This window comes from Mustelus asterias, chromosome 9 (genome assembly GCF_964213995.1).
Source record: "Mustelus asterias chromosome 9, sMusAst1.hap1.1, whole genome shotgun sequence".
Classification (NCBI taxonomy): Eukaryota; Metazoa; Chordata; class Chondrichthyes; order Carcharhiniformes; family Triakidae; genus Mustelus; species Mustelus asterias.
Window position 1 is genome coordinate 67,591,794 of NC_135809.1, and position 18,381 is coordinate 67,610,174.

The 18,381-nt window shown below is 53.7% G+C and overlaps 1 protein-coding gene across 2 annotated transcripts in view; it reads right to left on the bottom strand.

Moving 5' to 3' along the window:
* The window catches only part of kdm5a (lysine demethylase 5A), a 323,208-nt gene that overhangs the window by 69,357 nt on the left and 235,470 nt on the right, over nt 1–18,381 (bottom strand). For both annotated transcript variants that reach the window (XM_078220321.1, XM_078220322.1), the window contains one exon: nt 9,018–9,176. In XM_078220321.1, the coding sequence (XP_078076447.1) occupies nt 9,018–9,176 (159 nt within the window). The remainder of the gene's footprint in view (nt 1–9,017; nt 9,177–18,381) is intronic.

An 18,381-nucleotide genomic window follows, 5' to 3' on the forward strand; every position in this document is an offset into this window, starting at 1 on the left:
TAGGCTGCAAAGAGACATTGATAGGATGCAGAACTGGGCCAAAAAATGGCAGATGGAGTTTAACACTGATAAGTGCGAGGTGATTCATTTTGGTAGGACAAATCTGAATGCGGATTACAGGGTCAACGGCAGGGTTCTGAGGAATGTGGAGGAACAGAGAGATCTTGGGGTTCATATCCACAGATCTCTAAAGGTTGCCACTCAAATGGATAGAGCTGTGAAGAAGGCCTATAGTGTGTTAGCATTTATTAACAGGGGGTTGGAGTTTAAGAGCCGAGGGGTTATGCTGCAACTGTACAGGACCTTGGTGAGACCACATTTGGAATATTGTGTGCAGTTCTGGTCACCTCACTATAAGAAGGATGTGGAAGCGCTGGAAAGAGTGCAGAGGAGATTTACCAGGATGCTGCCTGGTTTGGAGGGTAGGTCTTATGAGGAAAGGTTGAGGGAGCTAGGGCTGTTCTCTCTGGAGCGGAGGAGGCTGAGGGGAGACTTAATAGAGGTTTATAAAATGATGAAGGGGATAGATAGAGTGAACGTTCAAAGACTATTTCCTCGGGTGGATGGAGCTATTACAAGGGGGCATAACTATAGGGTTCGTGGTGGGAGATATAGGAAGGATATCAGAGGTAGGTTCTTTACGCAGAGAGTGGTTGGGGTGTGGAATGGACTGCCTGCAGTGATAGTGGAGTCAGACACTTTAGGAACATTTAAGCGGTTATTGGATAGGCACATGGAGCACACCAGGATGATAGGGAGTGGGATAGCTTGATCTTGGTTTCAGATAAAGCTCGGCACAACATCGAGGGCCGAAGGGCCTGTACTGTGCTGTACTGTTCTATGCTATGGCTCTGGAGTCACATGTAGGCCAGGGCAATTTAGCATGGCTAATCAATCTAACCCGCACATCTTTGGACTTGGGAGGAAACCAGAGCACCCAGAGGAAACCCACGCAGACACGGGGAGAATGTGCAAACTCCACACAGACAGTGACCCGAGGCTGGAATTGAACCCGGGTCTCTGGTGCTGTGAGGCAGCAGTGCTAGCCACTATGTGGACCATACAGATAGTGACCCCAAAGCTGGAATTGATCCCGGGTCCCTGGCACTGTGAGACAACAGTGCTAACCACTGTGCCACCGGGCCACCCATACTTCTTTCATACTTTGTCCTACTGCGTAATTACAATTAGGTGGTCTGAACACCACTCCCACAAATGACTTCTTGCCTTTATCATTTCTCAACTCAACCCAAACCACTTCTACATCCTGGTTTCCTGGATTTACGTTATCCCTTGCTAATGTCCCAATATTATCATTAATTAACAGAGCCACCTCTTCACCTATTCCTTGCTCTCTGTCCTGCCTAATTGTCGCATACCCTTCAATATTCCGGTCCAATTCTGTCATCATGTAGCTGTGTTTCTGTAATGGCTATTAGATCATACTTATTTCTGTTTGTGCTATCAATTAATCTGTTTTGTTTCGAAAACTGTGCACATTCAGATACAGAGCCTTAAGTTTTGTCCTTTTATTACTTTTGTAATGTCTAGCTATATTACTGATTTAGTTTTACCATTGTACTCTCTATCCCTTCATGTCATGGTCTGTTTCTCAATTCCCATATTATCATAGAATCGAATAAAATCATAGAATCCCTGCAGTACAGAAGGAAGCCATTTTGCCCATCAAGCCTGCACCGATAACAATCCCACCCTATCCATGTAACCCCACATATTTATCCTGCTGAGCCCCCCCGAAACTAGGTCAATATAGCATGGCCAATCAACCTGAGCACTCAGAGGAAACCCATGCAGACACGGGGAGAACGTGCAAACTCCACACAGACAGTGACCCTAGCTGGGAATCAAACCCAGGTCCCTGGCGCTGTGAGGCAGCAGTGCTAATCACTGTGCCACCCCAAGTAGTACCCTTCTGTCTCGCCTTGTCTCTTTGCATCATCACATCCTCCCAAATTTGATTCCTTGCCCTCACTATTTAGTTTTGCGAGAACCCGAGCTCTAGCAGAGTTCAGGTGTAAACTGTCTTAACAGTACAGCCCCATTTTCCCTCGTACCCCATGAACCAGAACTCACTGCTCCTACATCTGTCTTTGAGCCACTTATTTATTTATCTAACCTTATTTGCCCTTTGCAATTTAGAACATAGAACATAGAAAAACTACAGCACAAACGGCCCTTCGGCCCACAAGTTGTGCCGAACACATCCCTACCTTCTCGACCTACCTATAACCCTCCATCCTATTAAGCTCCATGTACTCATCCAGGAGTCTCTTAAAAGACCCTATTGAGTTCACCTCCACCACCACTGACGGCAGCTGATTCCACTCGCCCACCGCCCTCTGTGTGAAAAACTTACCCCGAACATCTCCCCTGTACCTACCCCCCAGCACCCTAAACCTGTGTCCTCTCGTAGCAGACATTTCCACCCTGGGAAAAAGCCTCTGAGAGTCCACCCAATCTATGCCTCTCATAGATCGGGTGGACCATTTGCACATGGCTGGGGTAGTGATCCAGTGATTATTACCTTTGAGCTTCTGCTTCGTAATTTGGTACTTGACTCCCTATACCGACTATGCAGAACATCCTTCCTTATTCTGCCTACGTTGGTGGTACCTACATAGACCACGACAAGTAGATCCTTCCCCCTTCCACTAAGTGCTTTTCCAGTTCTGAGTAAATATTCCAAACTCTGGCACCGGGCAAGTAACATCGCTGCCAGGGCTCTTCGTTGCAGACAATCGTGTCAATCCCCCCTCACTATACTGTCCCCTACTACCAATAAATTATTTTTTGTTCCCTTCAGTTGAATGACTTCCTGTACCACAGTGCCATGGTCTTTCAGCTCATCCACTCTGCAGCCCCCAGTCCAAACAAGACAAGCTGAAAGAACCTCAAACCTGTTGGACAATTGCAGACTGACTCTCCTGCTCTCTGAGTCCCCTTACATTCCTCAGCTGCAGTCATACCCTCCTGTGGAGAATGAATGCGTGGCTGAGGGACTGGAGCAAGGGACAAGGATTTGGGTACTTGGATCATTGGGACCTCTTTAGGGGCAGGTGTGACCTGTTTAAAAAAGGCGGGTGGCACTTGAATCCCAGGGGGACCAATATCCTGGCGGGAAGGTTGGCTAAGGCTACTGGAGAGACTTTAAACTAGAAAGGTTGGGGGGAGGGAATCGAAATGAGGGGACTGAGAGCGAGGAGGTTAGCTCGCAAATAGATAAGGAATGTAGACAGGGTAAGAGGGAGGTTAGACGAGTGATGGAGAAGGGAAGTGCTCAGGCTGAAGGTCTGAGATGTGTCTATTTTAATGCCAGGAGTGTAGTGAATAAAGTGGATGAGCTTAGAGCGTGGATTGCTGCTTCGAATTGTGATGTGGTGGCCATTACGGAGACTTGGATGTCTCAGGGACAGGACTGGGTGCTTCAGGTGCCGGGTTTTAGATGTTTCAGGAAGGACAGGGAGGGAGGCAAGAGAGGGGGGGGAGTGGCACTGTTGATCAGGGATAGTGTCACGGCTGTAGAGAAGGTGGACGCCGTGGAGGGATTGACTACGGAGTCTCTGTGGGTGGAGGTTAGGAACAGGAAGGGGTCGATAACTTTGCTGGGTGTTTTCTATAGGCCGCCCAATAGTAACAGAGATGTTGAGGAGCAGATGGGGAAACAGATCCTGGAGAGATGTAGGAATAACAGAGTTGTCGTGATGGGAGATTTTAATTTCCCAAACATAGATTGGAATATCCCTAGGGCTAGGGGTTTGGATGGAGAGGAGTTTGTTAGGTGTGTCCAGGAGAGTTTCCTGACACAGTATGTGGATAAGCCTACTAGAGGAGAGGCTGTACTTGATCTGGTGCTGGCTAATGAACCTGGACAGGTGGAGGATCTCTCGGTGGGTGAGCATCTTGGGGATAGCGATCATAATTCTATCTCCTTCACGATAGCATTGGAAAGAGATAGGATCAGGCAGGCTAGGAAAGTGTTTCTCTGGAGTAAAGGGAAATACAGTGTCATCAGGGAGGAAATTAGACGGGTAAATTGGAAGGAGGCATTCTTGGGGAAAAGTACCGAAGGAAAGTGGAGGATTTTCAAGGAATGTTTGTCTGGAGCTCTGCATGACAACGTTCCGATGAGACAGGGGGGTGTTGGGAGGGTACGGGAACCGTGGTGCACGAAGGTTGTGATGAACCTGGTGAATAAGAAAAGAGAGGCGTACAGAAGGTTCAGAGAGCTAGGAGGTGTTAAGGATTTAGAGGAGTATACGGGATGTAGGAAGGAGCTTAAGAAGGAAATTAGGAGAGCAAGAAGGGGTCATGAGAAGACCTTGGCGGGTAAGATTAAGGAGAATCCCAAGGCTTTCTACAAATATGTCAAGAGTAAAAGGATGAGATGTGAAGGCATAGGACCCTTAAAAGGTGAAGGGGAAAAGTTTGTGCGGAACCGTTAGAAATGGCGGAGCTGCTTAATGAATACTTTACCTCGGTATTCACGGTGGAAAGGGATCTGGGTGGTTGTACTGCTGGTTTGCGGTGGACAGAAAGGATCGAGCATGTGGACATAAAGAAAGAGGATGTGTTGGAACTATTGAATGGCATCAAGGTTGGTAAGTCGCCGGGACCGGATGGGATGTACCCCAGGTTACTGTGGGAGGCGAGGGAGGAGATTGCGGAGCCTTTGGCGATGATCTTTGCATCGTCGATGGAGACGGGAGAGGTTCCGGAGGATTGGAGGATTGCAGATGTGGTCCCTATATTCAAGAAAGGGAACAGGGACAGCCCGGGAAATTACCGACCGGTGAGTCTAACCTCAGTGGTTGGTAAGTTGATGGAGAGGATCCTGAGAGACAGGATTTATGATCATCTAGAGAAGTTTAGTATGATCAAAAGTAGTCAGCACGGCTTTGTCAAGGGCAGGTCGTGCCTTACGAGCCTGGTTGAGTTCTTTGAAAATGTGACCAAACACATTGACGAAGGAAGAGCGGTGGATGTGGTCTATATGGACTTCAGCAAGGCGTTCGATAAGGTCCCCCATGCAAGACTTCTTGAGAAAGTGAGAGGGCATGGGATCCAAGGGGCTGTTGCCTTGTGGATCCAGAACTGGCTTGCCTGCAGAAGGCAGAGAGTGGCTGTGGAGGGGTCTTTCTCTGCGTGGAGGTCAGTGACCAGTGGAGTGCCCCAGGGATCTGTTCTGGGACCCTTGCTGTTTGTCATTTTCATAAATGACCTGGATGAGGAAGTGGAGGGATGGGTTGGTAAGTTTGCTGACGACACCAAGGTAGGTGGTGTTGTGGATAGTTTGGAGGGATGTCAGAAGTTGCAGCGAGACATAGATAGAATGCAAGACTGGGCGGAGAAGTGGCAGATGGACTTCAACCCGGATAAGTGTGTGGTGATCCATTTTGGCAGATCCAATGGGATGAAGCAGCAGTATAATATGAAGGGTACCATTCTTAGCAGTGTAGAGGATCAGAAGGACCTTGGGGTCCGGGTCCATAGGACTCTTAAATCGGCCTCGCAGGTGGAGGATGCGGTCAAGAAGGCGTACGGCGTACTAGCCTTCATTAATCGAGGGATTGAGTTTAGGAGTCGGGAGATAATGCTGCAGCTTTATAGGACCCTGGTTAGACCCCACTTGGAGTACTGCGCGCAGTTCTGGTCACCTCATTACAGGAAAGATGTTGAAGCCATTGAAAGGGTGCAGAGGAGATTTACAAGGATGTTGCCTGGATTGGGGGGCATGCCTTATGAGGATAGGTTGAGGGAGCTTGGTCTCTTCTCCCTGGAGAGGCGAAGGATGAGAGGTGACCTGATAGAGGTTTACAAGATGTTGAGAGGTCTGGATAGGGTAGACTCTCAGAGGCTATTTCCAAGGGCTGAAATGGTTGCTACGAGAGGACACAGGTTTAAGGTGCTGGGGGGTAGGTACAGAGGAGATGTCAGGGGTAAGTTTTTCACTCAGAGGGTGGTGGGTGAGTGGAATCGGCTGACGTCGGTGGTGGTGGAGGCAAACTCGTTGGGGTCTTTTAAGAGACTTCTGGATGAGTACATGGGATTTACTGGGATTGAGGGCTATAGATAGGCCTAGAGGTAGGGATATGATCAGCGCAACTTGTGGGCCGAAGGGCCTGTTTGTGCTGTGGCTTTCTATGTTCTATGTTCCTGACCACTCACCAAATCGAGGACCCTAACCTCTGTGGTGTGACGGCTTTGTGCCTCTCCCTGATGTGTTGCAGTGTCTACATTTCAGCCTCCAGCTCAATGACTCTGACCCAAAGCTCCCCAAGTCATAGAAACCATAGAACCATAGAAACCCTACAGTGCAGAAAGAGGCCATTTGGCCCATCGAGTCTGCACCGACCACAATCCCACCCAGGCCCTCCCCCCATATCCCTACATATTTTACCCACTAATCCCTCTAACCCACACACCTCAGGACACTAAGGGGCAATTTTAGCATGGCCAATCAACCTAACCCGCACATCTTTGGACTGTGGGAGGAAACCAGAGCACCCGGAGGAAATCCACACAGACAAAGAACAAAGAACAAAGAACAATACACCACAGGAACAGGCCCTTCGGCCCTCCAAGCCCGCGCCGCTCCCCGGTCCAGGATTGAATCCTGAATCCAGGATCCCCGCCCAATTTTCCAGCCTATCTACATACCAATATCCTATCCACCGAGCTGTCCCTCACAGCTATGATGCTTTGTTCATTACAACCTATTAACTTACCCCCACCCCCCCATTCCAGACCATGTGATCTCCAGGGAGAGGCGAAAACCCAGAGTGAAAAACCCCAGGGCCAATATGGGGAAAAAAAAATCTGGGAAATTCCTCTCCGACCCCCTGAGGCGATCGAAACGAGTCCAGGAGATCACAATGGCCCCGATCGGAAAATGCTTCCCAACCCTAGTCATTTCCACTTCCACGAACACCATATGAATTCCCTGCCCCCGAGACAGGTTCCCAACTATCCGCAGTCTCACTCTGTACTGGCACCAGCAAGATGATCGTAGAATGAAGCCTTGAAACGAGAAACCAGGAACAATTAGCCCGCGCCGCTCCCTGGTCCAAACTAGACCACTCTTTTGTATCCCTCCATTCCCACTCCGTTCATATAGCTGTCTAGATAAGTCTTAAACGTTCCCAGTGTGTCCGCCTCCACCACCTTGCCCGGCAACACATTCCAGGCCCCCACGACCCTCTGTGTGAAATATGTCCTTCTGATATCTGTGTTAAACCTCCCCCCCTTCACCTTGAACCTATGACCCCTCGTGAACGTCACCACCGACCCGGGGAAAAGCTTCCCACCGTTCACCCTATCTATGCCTTTCATAATTTTATACACCTCTATTAAGTCTCCCCTCATCCTCCGTCTTTCCAAGGAGAACAACCCCAGTTTCCCCAATCTCTCCTCATAACCAAGCCCCTCCATACCAGGCAACATCCTGGTAAACCTCCTCTGTACTCTCTCCAAAGCCTCCACGTCCTTCTGGTAGTGTGGCGACCAGAACTGGACGCAGTATTCCAAATGCGGCCGAACCAACGTTCTATACATCTGCAACATCAGACCCCAACTTTTATACTCTATGCCCCGTCCTATAAAGGCAAGCATGCCATATGCCTTCTTCACCACCTTCTCCACCTGTGACGTCACCTTCAAAGATCTGTGGACTTGCACACCCAGGTCCCTCTGCGTCTCTACACCCTTTATGGTTCTTCCATTTATCGTGTAGCTCCTCCCTACATTATTCCCACCAAAATGCATCACTTCGCATTTATCAGGATTGAACTCCATCTGCCATTTCCTTGCCCAAATTTCCAGCCTATCTATATCCTTCTGTAGCCTCTGACAATGTTCCTCACTATCTGCAAGTCCTGCCAGTTTTGTGTCGTCCGCAAACTTACTGATCACCCCAGTTACTCCTTCTTCCAGATCATTTATATAAATGACGTCAGACACGAGGAGAATGTGCAAACTCCACACAGACAGCGACCCAAGCCAGGAATCGAACCCAGGTCCCTGGAGCTATGAAGCAGCAGTGCTAACCACTGTGCTACCGTGCCGCCCATTTACCACAGACATTTACTGCAGACATATTTGCCCTGGATCACACTGGTATCCAGGAGCACCCACATGCTACAGTCATGACATATCACCTGCCCTTCCATCTTAGTTAACTACTTATTTATTTTATCCAATTATTTATTTTCTTTTATGTACTTTAGTAATCTTATCACAAATTCCTGTATTATTTTAAACTGTAGGAATAGAATAGACCTTAACCACTCACCAGATACTCATCAAAAGCAAGGATAGATGTCTGGCTAACTAATAACAGTGATTTTCAGTTTGCAACCTGTAACCCAGTAGAGTGCTGCAGAGATCAGTACTGAGGCCTCAACTATTTATAATCCATATTAACAACCTGGTGAAGGGATCACCTGCATTTCAAACCAAACAACGCGGCCACACTGTGAATCACTGCACCAAGACCAACCAAAGGACATTGAATCTTTTGATTGTTTATCTCCTTCACGAACAGTAAACAAAATCTTGAAGCTTATGCTCTTATTCTACCACATGTGCGTATGGGACCAGGGAATGTGTGAGATGTATGAATGGAGGTTGTGATTTACCTAGCATTGGTTAAGTTCGGGAAGTAGTGTCATTAAATGTTTCTCGCTCTTTGATTAAACTCAAAAACACGTCTAACTACTTATTTCATCTGTAAGTGTGCAGGGTGGAACTCCTGCTGTACTGGCAAAGCACATCCTCTCAAATTGCAATGATCAGACTTGGAGTGGTAAGATTGGAGAGTCATTCCCTTACATCTCCTCACTTGATTCATAATATATGTCACAGAATAAGAAACCTGGAAATCTAAATGAGGTATTTTGGGATTTATATAAAAATCAACGAATACCTGGGAAATGAGTTACAGGTACTAATTGGTGAATTGAAATCTGGAAGTTCAGTAAATAAAGATATCTGATACTCACAACTGTGTTTGGATCACTGGATTGTTCAGCCATCTCTTCAAAGTCACTCAGGCTTTCCAAATCTAACTCTCTGTCTTTCTCCATCAATAATTCTTTCATTTTTTTCCGTTTATTCTTTCCACTGCAGTAAACTCCAATATTTGTTCTGGGACTCAGCACCTAACAGGGAAAGAGAATGAAATTCCCAGATTTTCAGATAACATATTGTAGTCTGGTGTTTTTGTTTTCTCTTCATGTCTATAATGTGATTGAAAAAAAAATTGTTTCCAAATTGTTCGATTACAGTAATACCTTGCTACATTTGTGTCTCCTCTCTTGCAATTATTAAGTATAAATACTTTGATTAGTCTCCCTTGTAATTAATGATTATAATAATACCGATAGGCAATTGCCTATGCTTCAAACAAATATACTAGTTTCCAGCGCTTTTCAAATCAGGCCATAGTTTTCTTGCTTCTAAAATTAACTTTATTTAGCTATACTTGAAGATATCAAGAAAGACCACAGGCATTTTGCATTTGATTATTAGATACATGGAATAGGAATATAAAAGCAGAAGGTAATACAATCCACTGTTCACAGTTCAAGCAGTAGGGTGGCATGGTGGCACAGTGGTTAGCACTGCTGCCTCACAGCGCCAGGGACTTGTGTTCAATTCCGGCCTTGGGTCACTGTTTACGTGGAGTTTGCACATTCTCCCCGTGTCTGCGTAGGTTTCCTCTCACAATCCAAAGGGTTAGGTGGATTGGCCATGCTAAATTGCCCTTAAGTGTCAGGGGGACTAGCTAGGGTAAATAGATGGGGTTATGGGGATAGGGCCTGGATGAGACTGTGGTTGGTGCAGACTTGATAGGCCAAATGGCCTCCTTCTGCACTGTAGGATTCTATGATTCAGTGTATGCAGCTTTGGGCACTTCACTGTGGGAAAATTATTAACGCCACAGAGGAAGTACAGCCTAGGTTCAGTAGCGTGGATCTAGGGATGAGAAGCTATAATTAGAAGAGTCAAGATATCAGGACTGCTTCAACAGAGCAACGAAAAGTTAAAAGGAAATTTTAGAATGCATTTAAGTGCTTTTCCAGTTCTGAGCAAATATTCTAACTTCTAGCACCGGGCGGGTAACATTGCTGCCAGGACTCTGTTGTAGACAATCGTGTCAATCCCCCCTCACTACATTGTCCCCTACTACCACTAAGTTCTTTTTTGTTCCCTTCAGTTGAATGGCTTCCTGTACCACAGTGCTATGGTCGGTCAGCTCATCCACTCTGTAGCTCCCAGTCCAAACAAGACAAGCTGAAAGAACCTCAAACCTGTTGGACAACTGCAGAGGCAATAGGGAAGGATAATTTCAAGTTAAGAGAAATGTCCTTACATAAAGAGTCTGCAGCTGAGAATGTTTTGCCACAGAAAGAGACCACGGCATAGGCAGAACTTGGGTGGTATGTGGGCATTGAGATGTTTGGTACTTAGTGAGTTTTCCCTCCATTATCTTTCAATGGAGAATTTTCACAGGAAATGCAGGATGAGTGAAGTCATTCGCTTCATTGATTAGGATTAGTTTAATTAAGAGCTGGCATGGACACAATAGGTTGAATGACCACCTTCTGTGCTGTAAATTTCTACACTCCCAATACTGTTGATCAATTAGTCAGTTGTACTTCTCAGGTGCTGCAAAACAAGGAGGAATCCTTTCCTCTTTGGGCTTAAAATGTCAATTCTCCAGTCTCTCCTTAATTCTCTACTCTGGTTCTGCTTCATTATTTGACTCCTGCTGTACAGCCCTGTTCCCATTTACACACTTGGTGCTTCATTGCACATCTCTTCACTCTCTCAAATCTTCCGATTGTGAAACTGAGATTGCCAGGTTCTGTTGACTAAGGTGGTGTGACACCACTAGTTCCATAAACAGTGGTCATAATTTCTATCCTTTATGTTTTATAAAAGCTCCTTCGAGTCAAATGGTCTGTAACTTGCTGGCTCGCCAGCATTGGATGTGGGGGTGGGAACACCACTCAGAGGTTCCCGGGTAAGGGTTGACCCTGCAATTGTCCAGAAACACTAACTTCCCCTAAATAATTTCGCTGGACTGTGAACCATGCGACAAAGCGATTTAAATACCACGAACTTTGGGTGGTTCTGCCAGCTATACGCTCGTTACTCTGAAAGAGTTAGAACATACAAAGTCACGAACTCCAGTGTAACTATTTTTAAAAACTCAGACTCAGTCCCGCATAGAGCCCCCCTGCCCAACTAAGCATCCCACACCCCATAGTGTTCCCTCCACCCAACCCTTAGGATTTCCAACCATCCACCACAGACCCAAAACCCTCTTCCCGACCAAACCCCCACTCCCCCAATCGCCTTGATGTCCACGCCCCCCAACATAATCTGTTCTCACCCCATGCCACAGACATGACCTCCCCTCACACCCATCCATGCAATGCTCCCCCCCCCAACAAAATTGACCAGCCCCTACCTCCCCTTCGACCAGAACCCATACCCTGACCCACCCAACCCAATCCGCTCACCAACACAACCCCGTCCTCCCCCCCCACCGACCCAATCTCCCTCCACGCAATCTGCCCCGAGCCCCACCACATCAGACCTCCCCTCTGACCCAGAAACAATGGGCAAAAGGGCCTTTTCTGTACTCTATGACCCCCCACAGATCGCCACTCCCTGTTGATCCGACCTGCCCATTTGCCCAACAGCCCTCCAGACCCGATCTTCCCACCATGCTAAACCCCTGATGTCCAAACAACCCAGATCCAACACTGGCACCCTCCGATGTCCCAAACTATGAACGGACATCCAAACACAACCCTATGATGTCTGAACCCCCATCTCATTTACGAACCCCGCAATCTCCTCCGTGTCCGAACTCGTGATGCCACCTATCCGCACTCACCGGGCCCCGTGTCCAAAGTCCGCACTCCCCCCGCCCCGTGTCCAAAGTCTGCACTCCCCCCGCCCCGTGTCCAAAGCCCGCACTCCCCCCGCCCCGTGTCCAAAGCCCGCACTCCCCCCGCCCTGTGTCCAAAGCCCGCACACCCCCCACCCCGTGTCCAAAGCCCACACTCCCCCCGCCCCGTGTCCAAAGCCCGCACCCCCCTGCCCGGTGTCCAAACCCCGCACTCCCCCCGCCCTGTGTCCAAACCCCGCACTCCCCCCCCCCCTCGTGTCCAAACCCCGCACACTCCCCCTCGTGTCCAAACCCCGCACACTCCCCTCGTGTCAAAACCCCGCACACTTCCCCTCGTGTCCAAACCCCGCACACTCCCCCTCGTGTCCAAACCCCGCACACTCCCCTCGTGTCCAAACCCCGCACACTCCCCTCGTGTCCAAACCCCGCACACTCCCCTCGTGTCCAAACCCCGCACTCTCCCCCTCGTGTCCAAACCCCGCACACTCCCCCTCGTGTCCAAACCCCACACACTCCCCCTCGTGTCCTAACCCCGCACACTCCCCTCGTGTCCAAACCCCGCACACTCCCCTTGTGTCCAAACCCCGCACACTCCTCCTCGTGTCCAAACCCCGCACACTCCCCCTCTTGTCCAAACCCCGCACACTCCCCTCGTGTCCAAACCCCACACTCCCCTCGTGTCCAAACCCCGCACACTCCCCTCGTGTCCAAACCCCGCACACTCCCCTCGTGTCCAAACCCCGCACTCTCCCCCTCGTGTCCAAACCCCGCACTCTCCCCCTCGTGTCCAAACCCCGCACGCTTCCCCTCGTGTCCAAACCCCGCACACTCCCCCTCGTGTCCAAACCCCGCACACGCCCCTCGTGTCCAAACCCCGCACTCTCTCCCTCGTGTCCAAATCCCGTACACTCCCCCTCGTGTCTAAACCCCGCACCCCCCCCCCCCCCGTGTCCAAACCCCGCACACTCCCCCTCGTGTCCAAACCCCGCACTCTCCCCCTCGTGTCCAAATCCTGCACATTCCCCCTCGTGTCCAAACCCCGCACTCTCCCCCTCGTGTCCAAATCCTGCACATTCCCCCTCGTGTCCAAACCCTGCACACTCCCCCTCGTGTCCAAACCCCGCACACTCCCCCTCGTGTCCAAACCCCGCACACTCCCCCTCGTGTCCAAACCCTGCACATTCCCCCTCGTGTCCAAACCCTGCACACTCCCCCTCGTGTCCAAACCCCGCACTCTCCCCCCGTGTCCAAACCCCGCACTCTCCCCCCGTGTCCAAACCCCGCACATTCCCCCTCGTGTCCAAACCCTGCACATTCCCCCTCGTGTCCAAACCCTGCACACTCCCCTCGTGTCCAAACTCCGCACTCTCCCCCTCGTGTCCAAACCCTGCACACTCCCCTCGTGTCCAAACTCCGCACTCTCCCCCTCGTGTCCAAACCCTGCACACTCCCCCTCATGTCCAAACCTCGCACACTCCCCCTCGTGTCCAAACCCCGCACTCTCCCCCTCGTGTCCAAACCCCGCACACTCCCCCTCGTGTCCAAACCCCGCACACTCCCCCTCGTGTCCAAACCCCGCACACTCCCCCTCGTGTCCAAACCCCGCACTCTCCCCCTCGTGTCCAAACCCCGCACACTCCCCCTCGTGTCCAAACCCCGCACACTCCCCCTCGTGTCCAAACCCCGCACACTCCCCCTCGTGTCCAAACCCCGCACACTCCCCCTCGTGTCCAAACCCCACACACTCCCCCTCGTGTCCAAACCCCACACACTCCCCCTCGTGTCCAAACCCCGCACTCTCCCCCTCGTGTCCAAACCCCGCACTCTCCCCCTCGTGTCCAATCCCCGCACACTCCCCCTCGTGTCCAAACCCCGCACACTCCCCCTCTTGTCTAAACCCCGCACTCCCCCCCCCCCCCCCCGTGTCCAAACTCCGCACTCTCCCCCTCGTGTCCAAACCCTGCGCACTCCTCCTCGTGTCCAAACTCCGCACTCTCCCCCTCGTGTCCAAACCCTGCACACTCCCCTCGTGTCCAAACTCCGCACTCTCCCCCTCGTGTCCAAACCCCGCACACTCCCCTTCGTGTCCAAACCCTGCACATTCCCCCCCGTGTCCAAACCCCGCACACTCCCCCTCGTGTCCAAACCCCGCACTCTCCCCCTCGTGTCCAAACCCCGCACACTCCCCCTCGTGTCCAAACCCCGCACACTCCCCCTCGTGTCCAAACCCCGCACACTCCCCCTCGTGTCCAAACCCCGCACACTCCCCCTCGTGTCCAAACCCCACACACTCCCCCTCGTGTCCAAACCCCACACACGCCCCCTCGTGTCCAAACCCCGCACTCTCCCCCTCGTGTCCAAACCCCGCACACTCCCCCTCGTCTCCAAACCCCGCACACTCCCCCTCGTGTCCAAACCCCACACACTCCCCTCGTGTCCAAACCCCGCACACTCCCCTCGTGTCCAAACTCCGCACTCTCCCCCTCGTGTCCAAACCCCGCACTCCCCCCCGTGTCCAAACCCCGCACGCTTCCCCTCGTGTCCAAACCCCGCACACGCCCCTCGTGTCCAAACCCCGCACACTCCCCCTCCTGTCCAAACCCCGCACACTCCCCCTCGTGTCCAAACCCCGCACACTCCCCCTCGTGTCCAAACCCCGCACACTCCCCTCGTGTCCAAACCCCGCACACTCCCCCTCGTGTCCAAACCCCGCACACTGCCCCTCTTGTCCAAACCCCGCACACTCCCCCTCGTGTCCAAACCCCGCACACTCCCCTCGTGTCCAAACCCCGCACACTCCCCTCGTGTCCAAACCCCGCACTCTCCCCCTCGTGTCCAAACCCTGCACACTCCCCCTCGTGTCCAAACCCCGCACTCTCCCCCTCGTGTCCAAACCCCGCACACTCCCCTCGTGTCCAAACCCCGCACTCTCCCCCTCGTGTCCAAACCCCGCACTCTCCCCTCGTGTCCAAACCCCGCACACGCCCCTCGTGTCCAAACCCCGCACACTCCCCCTCGTGTCCAAACCCCGCACACGCCCCTCGTGTCCAAACCGCGCACTCTCTCCCTCGTGTCCAAATCCCGCACACTCCCCCTCGTGTCTAAACCCCGCACCCCCCCCCCCCCCCCGTGTCCAAACTCCGCACTCTCCCCCTCGTGTCCAAACCCTGCACACTCCCCTCGTGTCCAAACCCCGCACACTCCCCTCGTGTCCAAACCCCGCACACTCCCCTCGTGTCCAAACCCCGCACTCTCCCCCTCGTGTCCAAACCCCGCACACTCCCCCTCGTGTCCAAACCCCACACACTCCCCCTCGTGTCCTAACCCCGCACACTCCCCTCGTGTCCAAACCCCGCACACTCCCCTTGTGTCCAAACCCCGCACACTCCTCCTCGTGTCCAAACCCCGCACACTCCCCCTCTTGTCCAAACCCCGCACACTCCCCTCGTGTCCAAACCCCACACTCCCCTCGTGTCCAAACCCCGCACACTCCCCTCGTGTCCAAACCCCGCACACTCCCCTCGTGTCCAAACCCCGCACTCTCCCCCTCGTGTCCAAACCCCGCACTCTCCCCCTCGTGTCCAAACCCCGCACGCTTCCCCTCGTGTCCAAACCCCGCACACTCCCCCTCGTGTCCAAACCCCGCACACGCCCCTCGTGTCCAAACCCCGCACTCTCTCCCTCGTGTCCAAATCCCGTACACTCCCCCTCGTGTCTAAACCCCGCACCCCCCCCCCCCCCCCCCCGTGTCCAAACCCCGCACACTCCCCCTCGTGTCCAAACCCCGCACTCTCCCCCTCGTGTCCAAATCCTGCACATTCCCCCTCGTGTCCAAACCCCGCACTCTCCCCCTCGTGTCCAAATCCTGCACATTCCCCCTCGTGTCCAAACCCTGCACACTCCCCCTCGTGTCCAAACCCCGCACACTCCCCCTCGTGTCCAAACCCCGCACACTCCCCCTCGTGTCCAAACCCTGCACATTCCCCCTCGTGTCCAAACCCTGCACACTCCCCCTCGTGTCCAAACCCCGCACTCTCCCCCCGTGTCCAAACCCTGCACACTCCCCTCGTGTCCAAACTCCGCACTCTCCCCCTCGTGTCGAAACCCCGCACTCTCCCCCTCGTGTCCAAACCCTGCACACTCCCCTCGTGTCCAAACTCCGCACTCTCCCCCTCGTGTCCAAACCCTGCACACTCCCCCTCATGTCCAAACCTCGCACACTCCCCCTCGTGTCCAAACCCCGCACTCTCCCCCTCGTGTCCAAACCCCGCACACTCCCCCTCGTGTCCAAACCCCGCACACTCCCCCTCGTGTCCAAACCCCGCACACTCCCCCTCGTGTCCAAACCCCGCACTCTCCCCCTCGTGTCCAAACCCCGCACACTCCCCCTCGTGTCCAAACCCCACACACTCCCCCTCGTGTCCAAACCCCGCACACTCCCCCTCGTGTCCAAACCCCGCACACTCCCCCTCGTGTCCAAACCCCACACACTCCCCCTCGTGTCCAAACCCCACACACTCCCCCTCGTGTCCAAACCCCGCACTCTCCCCCTCGTGTCCAAACCCCGCACTCTCCCCCTCGTGTCCAATCCCCGCACACTCCCCCTCGTGTCCAAACCCCGCACACTCCCCCTCTTGTCTAAACCCCGCACTCCCCCCCCCCCCCCCCCCCCCGTGTCCAAACTCCGCACTCTCCCCCTCGTGTCCAAACCCTGCGCACTCCTCCTCGTGTCCAAACTCCGCACTCTCCCCCTCGTGTCCAAACCCTGCACACTCCCCTCGTGTCCAAACTCCGCACTCTCCCCCTCGTGTCCAAACCCCGCACACTCCCCTTCGTGTCCAAACCCTGCACATTCCCCCCCGTGTCCAAACCCCGCACACTCCCCCTCGTGTCCAAACCCCGCACTCTCCCCCTCGTGTCCAAACCCCGCACACTCCCCCTCGTGTCCAAACCCCGCACACTCCCCCTCGTGTCCAAACCCCGCACACTCCCCCTCGTGTCCAAACCCCGCACTCTCCCCCTCGTGTCCAAACCCTGCACACTCCCCTCGTGTCCAAACTCCGCACTCTCCCCCTCGTGTCCAAACCCCGCACACTCCCCTTCGTGTCCAAACCCTGCACATTCCCCCCCGTGTCCAAACCCCGCACACTCCCCCTCGTGTCCAAACCCCGCACTCTCCCCCTCGTGTCCAAACCCCGCACACTCCCCCTCGTGTCCAAACCCCGCACACTCCCCCTCGTGTCCAAACCCCGCACACTTCCCCTCGTGTCCAAACCCCGCACTCTCCCCCTCGTGTCCAAACCCCGCACACTCCCCCTCGTGTCCAAACCCCGCACACTCCCCCTCGTGTCCAAACCCCACACACTCCCCCTCGTGTCCAAACCCCACACACTCCCCCTCGTGTCCAAACCCCGCACTCTCCCCCTCGTGTCCAAACCCCGCACACTCCCCCTCGTGTCCAAACCCCGCACACTCCCCCTCGTGTCCAAACCCCACACACTCCCCTCGTGTCCAAACCCCGCACACTCCCCTCGTGTCCAAACTCCGCACTCTCCCCCTCGTGTCCAAACCCCGCACTCCCCCCCGTGTCCAAACCCCGCACGCTTCCCCTCGTGTCCAAACCCCGCACACGCCCCTCGTGTCCAAACCCCGCACACTCCCCCTCCTGTCCAAACCCCGCACACTCCCCCTCGTGTCCAAACCCCGCACACTCCCCCTCGTGTCCAAACCCCGCACACTCCCCTCGTGTCCAAACCCCGCACACTCCCCTCGTGTCCAAACCCCGCACTCTCCCCCTCGTGTCCAAACCCTGCACACTCCCCCTCGTGTCCAAACCCCGCACTCTCCCCCTCGTGTCCAAACCCCGCACACTCCCCTCGTGTCCAAACCCCGCACTCTCCCCCTCGTGTCCAAACCCCGCACTCTCCCCTCGTGTCCAAACCCCGCACACGCCCCTCGTGTCCAAACCCCGCACACTCCCCCTCGTGTCCAAACCCCGCACACGCCCCTCGTGTCCAAACCCCGCACTCTCTCCCTCGTGTCCAAATCCCGCACACTCCCCCTCGTGTCTAAACCCCGCACCCCCCCCCCCCCCCCCGTGTCCAAACTCCGCACTCTCCCCCTCGTGTCCAAACCCTGCACACTCCCCTCGTGTCCAAACTCCGCACTCTCCCCCTCGTGTCCAAACCCTGCACACTCCCCTCGTGTCCAAACTCCGCACTCTCCCCCTCGTGTCCAAACCCCGCACACTCCCCTTCGTGTCCAAACCCCGCACTCTCCCCCTCGTGTCCAAACCCCGCACACTCCCCCTCGTGTCCAAACCCTGCACATTCCCCCTCGTGTCCAAACCCTGCACACTCCCCCTCATGTCCAAACCTCGCACACTCCCCCTCATGTCCAAACCTCGCACACTCCCCCTCGTGTCCAAACCCCACACTCTC